Source organism: Spea bombifrons, chromosome 5 (assembly GCF_027358695.1).
Source record: "Spea bombifrons isolate aSpeBom1 chromosome 5, aSpeBom1.2.pri, whole genome shotgun sequence".
Classification (NCBI taxonomy): Eukaryota; Metazoa; Chordata; class Amphibia; order Anura; family Pelobatidae; genus Spea; species Spea bombifrons.
Window position 1 is genome coordinate 109,484,600 of NC_071091.1, and position 15,336 is coordinate 109,499,935.

The 15,336-nt window shown below is 52.8% G+C and overlaps 1 protein-coding gene across 2 annotated transcripts; it reads left to right on the plus strand.

The window, feature by feature from the left end:
• The first annotated feature begins 286 nt into the window (after positions 1-286).
• Positions 287-6,314, plus strand: SCRT1 (scratch family transcriptional repressor 1). Of its 2 annotated transcripts, none has more exons than XM_053467559.1 (2): positions 287-724; positions 5,418-6,314. In XM_053467559.1, the coding sequence occupies exons 1-2, from the start codon at positions 613-615 to the stop codon at positions 6,140-6,142; spliced, it is 837 nt and encodes a 278-aa protein (XP_053323534.1). In that variant the 5' UTR covers positions 287-612; the 3' UTR covers positions 6,143-6,314. The 2 variants fall into 2 exon arrangements, 1 of the variants encoding a protein (XP_053323534.1); XR_008354316.1 differs by lacking the exon at positions 287-724 and adding an exon at positions 2,539-2,571 and having other exon boundaries at positions 5,418-5,534.
• Positions 6,315-15,336: the final 9,022 nt, after the last annotated feature.

Below are 15,336 nucleotides of genomic sequence, written 5' to 3' on the forward strand. Positions count from 1 at the left end.
TGAGGCTGATGGACCTGGGAGCTGTCCGGTGCTGAAGATGCTGGACCTGGGAGCTGTCCGGTGCTGAGGCTGATGGACCTGGGAGCTGTCCAGTGCTGAAGCTGCTGAACCTGGTTGTTGTACCATCTTGGAGGGCTGCTGGATTTCGGTGGTGGACCTTCCTGGTTTCCTCCTGGATCTCAGTGCTCTACCTTTTTGGTGGGCTTCTGGATCTCGGTGCTGTACCTTTTTGGTGGGCTTCTGGATCTCGGTGCTGTACCTTCTTGCTGGGCTGCTGGATTTGAGAGGCTGCTACTGAAGGACCGCTGGGTTGAGGGGCTGTCTGGTGCTGTAGGGCTGGACCCCTTACGGAAAATCCAAGCTTCTGTCCGGTGCTGAACTAATCTGAACCCATGGTACCCAGCAGAGGTGGCCCTAATTCTGAGGGCCTTGCACCTGTCCCTCCCCAAGCTCTGTTCCTCTGACCCTGAGGTAGGACAGTTTGTTCCCGTCAGGGGGGCCGCAGATTAATGTCCCTCACTCGCTGTCATCCTTCATTCTCTGATCACTTCATCTCCCGTCTGTGACCCCTGACCCTGCCGTGACCTTTCACCTCGGGAGGGAAGAGGAACAATGCCAAGGTCCTTTCTGGTGAAGAAGGTGAAGGACGGCTTCTGTTCGGCAGACAGTGAGAGCGCGTATGTCAGACACCGCACCGACTTCAGCGCACACCTCGCCGACAAAGGTAAGCGTGCCTGTCACAAGTTCCCGAGCCCGGGGTTATTGCGTGTTATTGTTCTGTACATGTGTCCGCGCATACACACTTCTCTGCACTCTTTGTGTTGTGTTACAGGCTGCATGCTGCACCACGAATACAACACAAAGTGCCCTATGTGTCACACGCAGCATAGAACGCTTACATGTTACACGCCACACATAACACACATGCGCTTTGTGTTACATGAGTCACGGGACACGTATACACGGCATATTTACAGGACGTGGATCCCTATACGTCTATGGAAAGCCCCGAAGCTCCCGTGTATACGGCCCGGGGACTCGCACTGGGGTCTCCGCACCATGGTATGCACATTGCTGTACGGCTGCTCCAACAAACACACAGGACAGAGTTCTGTGCCACCTAGAACAATCACACAGCTTCCATCACCTAGAACAGATACTCGGTATCACCTACAACCTAACTGCGTCTTGCTAACCACATAATTACTGCTGCAGCCAACACACACCGCTCTCCATAACCTAGAACATATATGCATCACCCAGAACAGACACTAATAGCTCTATATCACCTAGAACGTACACTCAGTTCTACATCCTTCAAATCATTCACTCGGCTCTGCGTCACCCAGAACATTCACTCGGCTCTGTGTCACCCAGAACATTCACTCGGCTCTTCATCATCCAGAACATTCACTCGGCTCTTCATCATCCAGAACATTCACTCGGCTCTTCATCATCCAGAACGTACACTCGGCTCTTCGTCACCCAGAACATTCACTCGGCTCTTCATCATCCAGAACATTCACTTGGCTCTTCATCATCCAGAACGTACACTCGGCTCTTCGTCACCCAGAACATTCATTCGGCTCTTCTTCCTCCAGAACGTACACTCGGCTCTATAGACAATAAAGAGCCCTATAACACCCAGAGCGGGTTACAGAACCCCCTCAGAGCAGAGCCATTTCTCCGGCATGGCTCTGCGGCGGCTCTGCGGGTTATTGAGGCCTGTTGGAATGCTCTGTTCCCAACACAGAACTAAATTTAGACCTCGGGGGGAGAGAGGCAGCTGGGAAAGGAGGGGGTGGGGAGAGCTTTATCTGCAGCCCCTGCATCCGTTCAAGGGCATGCTGTTAATGCAGGGAACACGGCAGCGCGTGTACAGCGTGTTCCCTCGTTATTACCGGCATAATCACGCTTAATTAACACACCGCGATACTCACTCCCACCGTATACACACCGCACACAATCACCATTCACCCCCTGCCGCCGGCTAAACGGCCCCCCGACGGTCACCCCTCAACCCACACTCTATACACGCGATAAACACGCTGCACGGGGGCAGATCTGAGTTACCCCGCTCCGGGCTTCAGTAGCTGGTGCGGGGTCATGCTTTCTAAATGGTGACCTTGAGTTTTGAGGGAAGATGGTGGGGTTGGGGTATCCCTTCCCCCACACTGTATGCAGTATAGGGGTAATAATGAATACCCCACACAGTCCACACTCGGCATGGGGACCTGGGGAAAGTCGTTCTGCCCCCTAATGAGAGCGGGGGAGGGGGGAGCTGCTGATTTCATTGCTTTGGGGAAAGGGTTTGATGCTATTTTGGAGAATTTGCTGATTCTGCACCCGTGAGGCATGCAGAGGCAAACTTAACCCTTTCATGGCCGCAAAGAGGCAGCTGCAGTCCATCGCTGATATCCGAGATCTATTTGGACAACAAGGAGTTAAGCGGCATTAAAGCCAAAGTCTCAGCATCAGTCCTGATGCCCCGCGTGTGCCCATCACACCACACGGGCAAATAGCTGCATTAACCCATTGTGCGACACAGATTTACCTCTTTCTAACCTAAAGGTTACGTGCCGCTAGAGAGCATCCATCATGGAAAATGTTGTGGTATGAAGCATTTTGCAGGGGCAGTAGTAGTGTGTAGGGGTGGCAGGATAGGGCAGTAGTAGTGTGTAGGGGTGTCGGGATAGGGCAGTAATAGTGTATAGGAGTGGCGGGAAAAGGTAGTAATAGTGTAGTGGTGGTGGGATAAGGCAGTAGTAGTGTGTAGGGGTGGCAGGATAGGGCAATAGTAGTGTGTAGGGGTGGTAGGATAGGGCAGTAGTAGTGTGTATGGGTGGTAAGATAGGGCAGTAGTAGTGTGTAGGGGTTGTAGGATAGGGCAGTAGTAGGGTGTAGGGGTGGTAGGATAGGGCAGTAGTAGTGTTTAGGGGTGGTAGGATAAGGCAGTAGTAGTGTGTAGAGGTGGTAGGATAGGGCAGTAGTAGTGTTTAGGGGTGGTAAGATATTGTAGTAGTAGTGTGTAGGGGTGGTAAGATATGGTAGGAGTAGTGTGTAGGGGTGTAGGGGTGGTAAGATATGGTAGTAGTAGTGCGTAGGGGTGGTAGGATAGGGTAGTAGTAGGGTGTAGGGGTGGTAAGATATGGTAGTAGTAGTGCATAGGGGTGGTAAGATAGGACAATAGTAGTGTGTAGGGGTTGTAGGATAGGGCAGGAGTAGTGTGTATGGGTGGTAAGATAGGGCAGTAGTAGTGTGTAGGGGTTGTAGGATAGGGCAGTAGTAGGGTGTAGGGGTGGTAAGATATGGTAGTAGTAGTGCGTAGGGGTGGTAGGATAGGGCAGTAGTAGTGTTTAGGGGTGGTAGGATAAGGCAGTAGTAGTGTGTAGAGGTGGTAGGATAGGGCAGTAGTAGTGTTTAGGGGTGGTAAGATATGGTAGTAGTAGTGTGTAGGGGTGGTAAGATATGGTAGGAGTAGTGTGTAGGGGTGTAGGGGTGGTAAGATATGGTAGTAGTAGTGCGTAGGGGTGGTAGGATAGGGTAGTAGTAGGGTGTAGGGGTGGTAAGATATGGTAGTAGTAGTGCATAGGGGTGGTAAGATAGGACAATAGTAGTGTGTAGGGGTTGTAGGATAGGGCAGGAGTAGTGTTTAGGGGTGGTAGGATATGGTAGTAGTAGTGTGTAGGGGTGGTAGGATAGGGCAGTAGTAGTGCATAGGGGTGGTAAGATAGGACAGTAGTAGTGTGTAGGGGTTGTAGGATAGGGCAGTAGTAATGTGTAGGGGTGAGTAGATAGGGCAGTAGTAGTGTGTAGGGGTGGTGGATGAGGTGAAGGCAGGGGTTTGTAGGAGTGGTGATGGAGGGTGGACAGGGCTGCAGGCATAGTGGTGGAGGGGGTAGTGGCAGGGGTTTGTAGGGATGATGGTGAAGGGCAATTGGCCATCACCATTCATACGGATAAAATTGAGCCGCAGTATTTGGGGTGATGGTTGAGTTGGGATTTTGGAAAATTGGGTCACAGAGAAGAGATGAGCGTGCCAGAGCTGGTGGTAAAAGGGAGGGGTGGAGTGCTGACACAAGGAAAGGGGAGGAGGGCGAACACGTGGAGAGGGGAATCTGCTGAGGTGAGGGAAAATGAGAAGTATGATAGTGGAGAAGGGGGAGAGAATGGGCAGAATCTGCTGACAATAAGTACTGGAGGGAGCAGCCTGTCCTAATGGGGGAGACCCCAAAATATAAAGGGAGAGAGAGACGTCATGAGGAATTAAATGAGTGACAGCGGGAGGGATGTCAGACATACAGAAGGAGAGAGATGCATTGAGGGAGAGACTGTGTCCCCTGACCCCCTGTCACTACAATTTACAGAGCGCAGGACCCTGAACCATCCGCCTGCTGAGAGACACCAGAAACGGCTTCAATGGCCGCAGCATGGCCTCCTGAGAGAGCCGAGGAGGCCTTTATGGAGCGCTGAAGGAATTCAGTTCCGCCTGAGGCTTCATGTGGGCTCCTTGGTGGCCCCTGGTGCTTTAGGACCATCTTCCCTGGCTTTTGATGCCCTCTGGCCTTGCCGCCGCTCGTGTCCCCCTGAGAAGCCCCTCTATCCAGCCCAAGCCAACATCTCACAACAGTCGCTTAGTACCCATAAAGTACTGATGTGGGGGTATTAGTAGGGAACAGCGTCTGTCTGGGGCAATACTCAGCGTGTGTCGTTCCTGCCCAACGTCACATAATCCCGGCCAGGGCGACACAAGATTCAACCCAACCGGTAGAGTGACGGAGAACAGAAGGGCCAAACGCTGGCCCCATCGACATTAGTAACTGAGGCCGAGCAATACTGGAGTATAATACCCCTCACTTCCCAGCTTTTGCACCACAGAAATACCCGAAACAGCTTTCTTTATGCAAACAACATAAATGTGAATAAATTTACAGACGTGAACGGGAAATAAAAGGGAAAGTTGCTAATGCAGACGTTGTGATTGTTTTTTGATGTTGCTTTGGGGTGACGACCATTCCTCGGGGTGCTGCGTTATCAGGGTCCCTGGGAACGGTACTATGAGGCAGGAGAGACGGCTCAGGATGCCCAGAAAGTAGGCCCTTGTTGGCCAGTGACGTATTCTGGCCTCAGGCTCCCCGCAATGTCTTTACTCAATTGGCCGGTTAAAGGGGGAGCTCCCTGATCTCCCCAACCGGCACATTAACACGATGGAGGGCTGGGCCGGGTCAGCACATTCATCCATAGATTCCTTGCGTGCCGCGATATGACGTCCGGCCCCGACGTCCAGTAGTGAGGGCAGAGGCGCGGCAGGCGGCCCTGTCCTGGGGAAGGCAGCGCCGGAGATGGGAGGCCTGGGGAACCTGCGGGTAAAACTCGGTTCTAGATCGGTAATCGGGATTCCATATTTTGTCTTTCAGGCTACATAAGTGATTTTATCACCCCTTCTGTGTACGACGGGGACAGCGATGGAGTCATCAAAGTCCCTTCACCCGACACCCTTTACACAGCCGTGCACAGTGAATACGGTGCCCCGGACTCCGAGCCTCCCGACAGCCCTCGCTCAGAGATCACCGGGGGTTACATTAACGGGGATACGGCGGTCAGCGAGGGATACTCGGTGGATGCCTTTTTCATCACGGACGGGCGTTCTCGCCGCAAAGTTTTGAATGGCGGGCGCTCCATACAGAGGCACAGCTGCAGCGAATGCGGGAAGAGCTACGCCACGTCTTCCAACCTGAGCAGGCACAAGCAGACTCACCGCAGCTTGGACAGCAAGCTCGCCAAGAAGTGCCCCACCTGTGGCAAGGTATACGTGTCCATGCCGGCCATGGCTATGCACCTCCTCACCCACGACCTCAAGCACAAGTGTGACACCTGCGGAAAGGCCTTCAGCCGGCCGTGGTTGCTGCAGGGCCACATGAGATCCCACACGGGAGAGAAGCCGTTTGGCTGCGCCCACTGCGGAAAAGCTTTCGCCGACCGCTCCAACCTCCGCGCTCACATGCAGACGCATTCCGCCTTCAAACACTACAAGTGCAAACGCTGCAGCAAAACCTTCGCACTCAAGTCTTACCTAAACAAGCATTACGAGTCTGCATGTTTCAAAGGGTCGGTGCCTCCGCTCAGCCCCATGGAGGACTAGAGATGGTGCCGCGGTGGGACAGAGGACGGGTCGCCATCCGACACCCTACAGCATCTGCTCCCGGCAGCCCTGAGGGAACGAAGTCCATCCCCTTCAAAACTGCGCCTTGCCTCCTTGCTACACCTGGTGCTGCGTTCTCCGGGAGCTGAAGATGAACCGGGGGAGGTCTGAGGAGAAGTCCCGATATTTTTATTGTTCTTCCCCGCTCACTTTTTGCAGTTCTCTGACGGAGCCTTCTGCCGCTGATACTCGAATGGCCCCAGAATCCTCGTTATTGTTCGGGTGTTAACGTCAAACGGCCCCGCGGAGAATCGAGTGATATTTCTACGGGATTATCTTCCGCCGGAATTCATTCTCGGGCAGCTGGCCCCCCGAGACTCATCCATTTCCCAGCTTAATACAGAAAGGTACTTTTTGTTTTGTCGGAGAGTTTACCCCTTTACGCCGGAGGCTCGTGAAATGGATCTTCCTTTACATTTAAGAAGTATTTACCATGTGAGTGGAGACTTCTACGGAGCCTCCACTCCAGCAATAGAATGAGCTGAGTTTTTATGAGTTTAATCGGAACATTAACATTATCATTGTCCGTGTTCAGGGCAAGCGGTGGCACGGTGTGTGGGGTCCTGCTTTATGGAGGAGTTACATGGAGTAATAGGAGGCGGTGTATAGAGCAATAAGTGGCGGTATAGGGAGAGTATGTGGGGTAATATGGGGAGGTATAGGGAGAGTATGTGGGGTAATACAGGGAGGTATAGGGAGAGTATGTGGGGTAATAAGTGGCGGTATAGGGAGAGTATGTGGGGTAATACGGGGAGGTATAGGGAGAGTATGAGGAGTAATACGGGGAGGTATAGGGAGAGTACGTGGGGTAATACGGGGAGGTATAGGGAGAGTATGAGGAGTAATACGGGGAGGTATAGGGAGAGTATGGGGAGTAATAGGGGGAGGTGTAGGGAGAGTATGAGGAGTAATACGGGGAGGTATAGGGAGAGTATGAGGAGTAATAGGGGGAGGTATAGGGAGAGTATGGGGAGTAATACGGGGAGGTATAGGGAGAGTATGGGGAGTAATACAGGGAGTGTAGGGAGAGTATGAGGAGTAATACGGGGAGGTATAGGGAGAGTATGGGGAGTAATAGGGGGAGGTATAGGGAGAGTATGAGGAGTAATACGGGGAGGTATTGGGAGAGTATGGGGAGTAATAGGGGGAGGTATAAGGAGAGTATGGGGAGTAATAGGGGGAGGTATAGGGAGAGTATGAGGAATAATACGGGGAGGTATTGGGAGAGTATGGGGAGTAATAGGGGGAGGTATAAGGAGAGTATGGGGAGTAATAGGGGATGAGAGAGTTCGTGGAGCAATACTGTATAATATATAGAAATACAGGTTTTTTTCAGCACATTTTTACCTCGAGTCATAAACCACTTGATGCAAAAAGTAAAACGAGCTCTCCCAGTATGAGGAGCCGCTTCCCAGTATGAGGAGCCGCTTCCCAGTATGAGGAGCCGCTTCCCAGTATGAGGAGCCGCTTCCCAGTGTCAGGAGCCGCTTCCCAGTGTCAGGAGCCGCTTCCCAGTATGAGGAGCCGCTTCCCAGTGTCAGGAGCCGCTTCCCAGTATCAGGAGCCGCTTCCCAGTGTCAGGAGCCGCTTCCCAGTGTCAGGAGCCGCTTCCCAGCAGGGAACGGAGGGATTCATGGGGATTTTTCATGTTTGCGTTTATTTATTTTGCCGTTTTTTTTCTCACTGGTTCCTTCGCGTCCATCTCAGACCGAGCATAATAACCCCCCTGACACCCAAATCTACCTTTTAATCCCATACATTAATATCCCAGGGGCCAAGCTCCCAGGGGCCACGCCACCAATGCTTTTACCCCTGGGTACGGTAGGCAGTTGGCCGCTCTGCGGAGTGCTTGCGGAGTGCTTGCGGAAGCGGATGAGAGTTACAGCGTAACCAGAGCTTTTAAGCTTTGGGAATCTATTGTCTTCCGCGATCAGGGCTGGCCCCAAACCAAATGTCCCGCCGGGCGCGTGGCCCCCGGGGATGCCCCCTCTCTGCGTGCTTCCAGGAACACTTTCCTCCTCTGGCACAGCAAGAAGGATTAAGAATGCGTCTGACGCCTGTTGAGGTCTTTAGTGACCGCCATGGCCCTGCGTGGACGTGGTTTATATTAGACCCCGCACTGGGAGAGCGCGGCGCATGCGCGGCACACCCAGCCGGACCGGAGAAAACAAGCAGCTTTCCTGATATTGCTTGCGTCAGAGGCAGGGATTGGCCATGGGAACTGCTTGCTTTACTGACCCCCAAACAAACCACCGGCTTCCCCTTTAACAGATCTGTGCTTGAATTAACCCTCTCAGTCCTGAGCAGCAGTATTAACCCCCTGTTGGTATCGCTCGCAGTTCCCTTTTTTTGGCGGGTCTCCTTTGCATGGAAAGCGACGCCGGTCACCTTGTGGTTGCCGCGCAGTTTCGTTTTTGTTCCCCCGGGTCTCTTATCTCGAGATTCTCCTGCTGCTCTTCGGGTTTCCCTCGTTGATGGCCGTTAGGACGTGTATTGCTCTCGTCTCTAATAACCTGAAACCGCTCACGCCAGTGACCTCTACCGCGACCTTGACGGCCATCGCTGTGCCTTTCTCCTCCGACCCATGGCCAGAGAATAGTATTTGCCTTAGACGGATCTGCTCGCTGCCGACCTCTTCTAATCCATAGTAAAAAAAAATGTCAATGAAAAACACCAGAACTCTCCACGGGAAGCAAAGGTCACGTGACCTCTGTGTGGCAGTGAAAGGGTTATGATTTGACTTCCCTTCCGTCAGTAAAAGTCGGGACTGGAACAGCCATTTGTTATATTTTATTAGCAATAAGATTGATGTTTTAACTCTTTAATGGATCAGTATTTCCCATGCGGCCCGCTGTGTATTGCTGGGCGCTCGGCTGTCCGCGAAGCACAGTCCTGCGCATGTTTTTTAGCGCGTCCCGTGTTATATTGCTATGCCAAAGCATAAGTCACTTTTTTGTTCATAAAAACAAGTTTTAGGCAAAAAAACAAGCAATTGGAACATGATTTTCACAAAGGGAATAGAACAAAGCTTGCGGGTCTGGGGCGGGTCCGTGGATCTGCCTCTGCGGGTCTGGGTTCGTGGGGTGGGAATTTGCGGGTCTGGGGTGGATCCGCAGGGCTGGATCTGCAAGTCTGGGGCGGGATTTGAGTGTCTGGGGCGGATCCGCAGGGCTGGATCTTCGGGTCCAGGGCGGGATTTGCGGGTAGGGGCAGATCTGCAGGTCCAGGGTGGGATTTGCGGGTCTGGATCTGTGGGGCCGAGCGGGATTTGCAGATCTGGGGCGGATCTCCGGGCCTGGGGCGGGATTTGCGGGTTTGGGCGGATCCGCAGGTCTGGATCTGTGGGTCCAGGGCAGGATTTGTGGGTCTGGGGCGAATCCGCGCGGCTGGATCTGCAGGTCTGGGGCGGGATTTGCGGGGTTGGGGCGGATCCGCGCGGCTGGATCTGCAGGTCTGGGGCGGGATTTGCAGGGTTGGGGCGGATCCGCGCGCCTGGATCTCCGGGCCTGGGGCGGGATTTGCGGGTTTGGGCGGATCCGCAGGTCTGGATCTGTGGGTCCAGGGCAGGATTTGTGGGTCTGGGGCGAATCCGCGCGGCTGGATCTGCGGGTCCGGGGCGGGATTTGCGGGGTTGGGGCGAATCCGCACGCCTGGATCTATGGGTCCGGGGCGGGATTTGCGGGGTTGGAGCGGATCCGCACGCCTGGATCTGCGGGTCCGGGGCGGGATTTGCGGGGTTGGGGCGAATCCGCGCGGCTGGATCTGCGGGTCCGGGGCGGGATTTGCGGGGTTGGGGCGAATCCGCACGCCTGGATCTATGGGTCTGGGGCGGGATTTGCGGGGTTGGGGCGGATCCACACGCCTGGATCTGCGGGTCCGGGGCGGGATTTGCGGGGTTGGGGCGAATCCGCAGGCCTGGATCTGCGGGTCCGGGGCGGGATTTGCGGGGTTGGGGTGAATCCGCGCAGCTGGATCTGCGGGTCCGCGCCAGGGTTTTTTTTGCATGCCAGAGTTTAAAATCTATGCCAATTTTTGTAGGGGTTGGGGGGAATCTGACAGACGTTAGCGCTTTAGCGGCAATATTTATTCCTGTAAGGAATTCTATACTGAATATGAAGCAATAATAATAGTAATAATCACAATGTAATGCATGCGGTTTTTAGGATATGCGGTGATTCTGAGCGATCAGGTACTGCCTCAATTATTCTTATATCAGGGATTATATCGCATTGTATAGCGTTTTGGGGGAAATTTCTAGTTTAGAGCAGCAGTGCATGTTTGACGCGTGGCATGTGTACGCACTCGATGTATTCAGTTAAAGTTTAAGCCTTAGAGGAGACCTGATTCAGCATTCCTGTCGGTCTCACAGATGGGGAGCTTTCCTGCAACTTCCTGTGTAATATTCAGAAAGAGGCGGTGCCCCATGCTGCAACTTCCTGTGTAATATTCAGAAAGAGGCGGTGCCCCATCCTGCAACTTCCTGTGTAATATTCAGAAAGAGGCGGTGTCCCATCCTGCAACTTCCTGTGTAATATTCAGAAAGAGACAGTGCCCCGTGCTGCAGCTTCTTGTGTGATATCATGGGAGGGGCGGTGCCCTGTACCGCAGCTTCCTATATGATATCCTGGGAGGGAGCGGTGCCCATATTGCAGCTTCCCGTGGAATATCCTGGGAGTGGCAGTGCCCGTATCGCAGCTTCCTGTGTGATATCCTGGGAGGGGCGGTACCCCGTATCGCCGCTTCCTGTGTGATATCCTGGGAGGGGCGGTACCCCGTATCGCAGCTTCCCGTGGAATATCCTGGGAGTGGCAGTTCCCGTATCGCAGCTTCCTGTGTGATATCCTGGGAGGGGCGGTACCCCGTATCGCCGCTTCCTGTGTGATATCCTGGGAGGGGTGGTGCCATATTGCAGCTTCCTGTGATATCCCGGAAGGGGCGGTGCCCGTATCGCAGCTTCCTGTTTAATATTCACAGAGGGCAGGCTCCCCGTCCTGCACGTTTTTCATTCACTTTTAGAAAGACGCTCGCGTCCGCCCCCCAGGAGATCGCATTTAATCCTCTTAGCATTTTCCGCATCAGGACGTGAGCGCGCTGCCGCCGGTCGCATTTCCTGAATGTAAAGCAATGTAGTATTTAAACATGCAGTGCTGCTTTTACCCTTTAACTGCCAGCGGTGCTCCCCGGCACCGGCCTGGCCGAGGAAGGGTTAATTTTTGTACTCCGTTTTCTCGTTCCTGTAGCGCGTTGCCTGCACAGTAGCTTGATTTAGAAATAGGACTTTAGGACTTTTTCATATTTAAAAGAGATTTAAAGGAGTTTTTAGCCGCCGGATGAAGCCGATGGACGCAGAAACTGGATTTTTCACGTGAAATTCCTCGCTTTATGGTCGAAGCTCGGATCGGGTTTCTGGGAGTGGTTACGGAAAAGCCATGGGGGGAGGGGGATTTTCAAACCTTTTTACTGAAGCACTTGCATTGCTCTCAGACGGTGTTTAACGCTTTGTATTCCAGTATTAATAATGTGAAAGCAGCACAATTCTAGAGAATACGACTGATTCAAGGTAAACCCCGGGATTCCCGCTGAGTCTGAGCGAGACGCGGAGCGCGCGGCGCTGTACGGGGGGCTTCGTCTCACAGTCCGTTCCATGCGGGAAGCCAAAATGGAACCGCCCCTCCCCTCCGAGAGACGCCGTCCCCTCAAACGCTCCGGATTTCCGCGGATCTCCGGGCGGCCCCTTCACGTTTCCGAGCCCCCCCTCTCTTTTTCATTGCAATCTGGAGTTTAAGTAAAATGCCAAATTATGCAATTCCGGCCCCCTGGACACTCATCTTCTGATATTCAGGTTAAAACGGAGCACAGGACAAAGCAGGGAGAATTCTTTAACTCTATTGGTTCCAGGGGCACTTTAAGGGTTAAAGGCCGGCGCGTTCCGCGAATCCGCTCAGACGAGGGAGGAGTCACGAAACCTTCAGGTATTTCTGCACTTGTTTTCGTTAAATAAAAAAATGGAAAAAAAAAGATCAAAAAAATGTATAAAAAATAAATAAAAAAGTCAGGGCGTCGGGATTTTTGTACTGAGAGTTGTATGGGTTGTAATACCGCGGGTCGCCGGCAGCCTCCGTGTAAATAATTCCGCAGCCACTTTTTTGGAGCTGTTTTGAGGTTGCGGTGACGTTTCTTGAAGGAGCCCTGGGACTCCTGCCCCCCACCCCCCCGGGGGGGCTACGTTGGTTGTATTATTTATTTTTGCGCAGACAGAGGGGGGCGCTGTTAGCGGAATGGAAAGCACAATGTACAACTTATAATATGCCTTTACTGCACCTCTCAATAAATCTATTTAAGCAGCCTCCGCACTCCTTTATTCCGCGCGTGACTGCGTGTACCAGGGGTTGAGAACACAGAGACGTATGAGGGCGATGATGATGTCACACACGCTATCTGCCCATCTGGGTCGGGTTGTAATCATGGGTGGTTTTAATTACCCCAACACTGGAATACTCGGGCAAGTAGCTTAGTAACAGGAAGGGGGCAACTACACCCCGAGCCAGTCCAGAATTCTTCAAGCAAGACCAGTCCACTCTCAGAGGCGGGAGCGCAGTGGGGTCACTTTACGTGACCTTAAGTGACCCCCCCCGGTAAATGCACAGCTGCTTGCACACTGTGCGCAAACAACTATAAGAAAAGACAAGGTAAGGGTGTGAGAGAGTGAGGTGTGAGAGAATCAGGTGCGAGAGAATGAGGTGCGATAGAATGAGGACTGCGATGTGCAGTTGAGTGGAGTGTGATGGAGTATGTTTTAGTGTAAGTGTTAGTGTGTGTGTATGTGTTTTAGTGAGAGTGCGTGTGATAGTAAGTTAACTGGTGGGGGGGCAAGAGGCTGGGGGGCCACTAAGGCAGGGAACTAGTGGAGGCGGGAATTAGTGAAGATCAGGAGAAGAACCAATCCCTGCAGGTCTGCAAATGAATGCTACAAAGAGCAAACATGTGATTGGCTGAGACAAGACAAGGTGATAAAACTGCTAAATAAAGTTAAAATAAAAGAAGCCAGGGGGGGTCCGCGTGGTATCCATCCCCGGGGGGCCCGCGTGGTATCCATCCCCGGGGGGCCCGCGTGGTATCCATCCCCTGGGGGCCCGCGTGATATACATCCCCGGGGGGCCCGCGTGGTATACATCCCCGGGGGGGCCTGCGTGGTATAGATCCCCGGGGGGGCCTGCGTGAAACATCCCCGGGGGGGCCTGCATGGTATACATCCCCGGGGGGGCCTGCGTGGTATACATCCCCAGGGACCAAGAAATAGCGAGCGCATGGCTTTTGATGTTCATGGATTCTCCCGTCTGGTCCCAGAAGACTGGCGTAAAGCAGGCGGGATGGAGATCTGAGCCGGGTAACCGCAGCCCTGCGAGTCTCACCTCTGTGACAGGGAAATGAATTAAAGGCTCATTCTGGGAAATATATTTTTGAATGTAGCAGTCAGGCTTTTCTGAGGATGGATCATGTCAGACCGACAATCACATGGAGTCTCAGGGTCTTAGGGTGAATGGGCAGATTCTTAGGGTTTTTACCCCAGTCTCAGGGTAAATGGGCAGATCCTCAGGGCCACACAGTCTGGAGCCAACACCTTCATATTCTCCTCTGAGCGTCCCAATTGTTGTTTTTCTCCCTGCTTTATCACAGCTGGAATCGCTGCTTGAATACAGGTGACTTATTTCAGAATATCTCCTGACCACGGTTTGCGTAACGACCGTTATTAGAGATGCTTGGCTGCCGCCATTGGCCACTCTCTGCACAGGACCTGTGTGATGGGTTATTAAAGGGTTAGTATTTGGGGAGTCTCGGCCGATACATTAGACAGTTTGTGGGATAGAGCGCTCTGTGCAGACCGCGTGTTTGCTTTAGGTATTTTTGGAACCGCGTCTCCCACGCCGTCTGTCTGCCGCTTCTGGCCAGAGAGGTTCTGAAGGTCTTTCTGACAGAGGTCACTTCTTACCCTGATCTCCATTTTCCATCCTCTCTATAAATACAATAATAGTCTTTGTACTGTGTCCTCAGGATAGATTGTCTCCTGATAACATGTCACGTGTACAGCGTATGTCTCTGACGTGTACGGCGTATGTCTCTAACGTGTATGGAGCATGTCTCTAACGCGTACGGAGCATGTTTCTAACGCGTACGGAGCATGTTTCTAACGCGTACGGAGCATGTCTCTAACGCGTACGGAGCATGTCTCTAACGCGTACTGAGAATGTCTCTTACGCTTACGGAGCATGTCTCTAATGCTTAAGGAGCATGTCTCTAAGGCGTACTGAGCATGTCTCTAACGCTTACGGAGCATGTGTCTAACGCTTACGGAGCATGTCTCTAACGCTTACGGAGCATGTCTCTAACGCTTACGGAGCATGTCTCTAACGCGTACGGAGCATCTTTCTAACGCGTAAGGAGCATGTGTCTAACGCGTACGGAGCATGTCTCTTACGCTTACGGAGCATGTCTCTAACGCTTACGGAGCATGTCTCTAACGCTTACAGAGCATGTCTCTAACGCGTACGGAGCATCTTTCTAACGCGTAAGGAGCATGTGTCTAACGCGTACGGAGCATGTCTCTTACGCTTACGGAGCATGTCTCTTACGCTTACGGAGCATGTCTCTAACGCGTACGGAGCATCTTTCTAACGCGTACGGAGCATCTTTCTAACGCGTACGGAGCATGTTTCTAACGCGTACGGAGCATGTGTCTAACGCTTACGGAGCATCTTTCTAACGCGTACGGAGCATCTTTCTAACGCGTACTGAGCTTGTTTCTAACGCGTACGGAGCATGTTTCTAACGCGTACGGAGCATGTGTCTAACGCGTACGGAGCATGTGTCTAACGCGTACCGAGCATGTGACTAACGTGTACGGAGCATGTGTCTAACGCGTACGGAGCATGTGTCTAACGCATACGGAGCATGTCTCTAACGCGTACGGAGCATGTCTCTAACGCGTACGGAGCATGTCTCTAACGCGTACGGAGCATGTCTCTAGCGTGTACGGAGCATGTCTCTAACGTGTAAAGTGCACGTTTCTGAAGACCTCAAATATCTTTACTGTTTATTGTTCGCGCCACAAAACTTCCCCAGATACTCAGCTCCGG

Coding starts and splice junctions, on each gene's coding strand:
- SCRT1 (XM_053467559.1), top strand. CDS start 613: ATGCCAAGGTCCTTTCTGGTGAAGAAGGTGAAGGACGGCTTCTGTTCG. Junction 725..5,417: donor CGCACACCTCGCCGACAAAG/GTAAGCGTGCCT, acceptor TTTGTCTTTCAG/GCTACATAAGTGATTTTATC.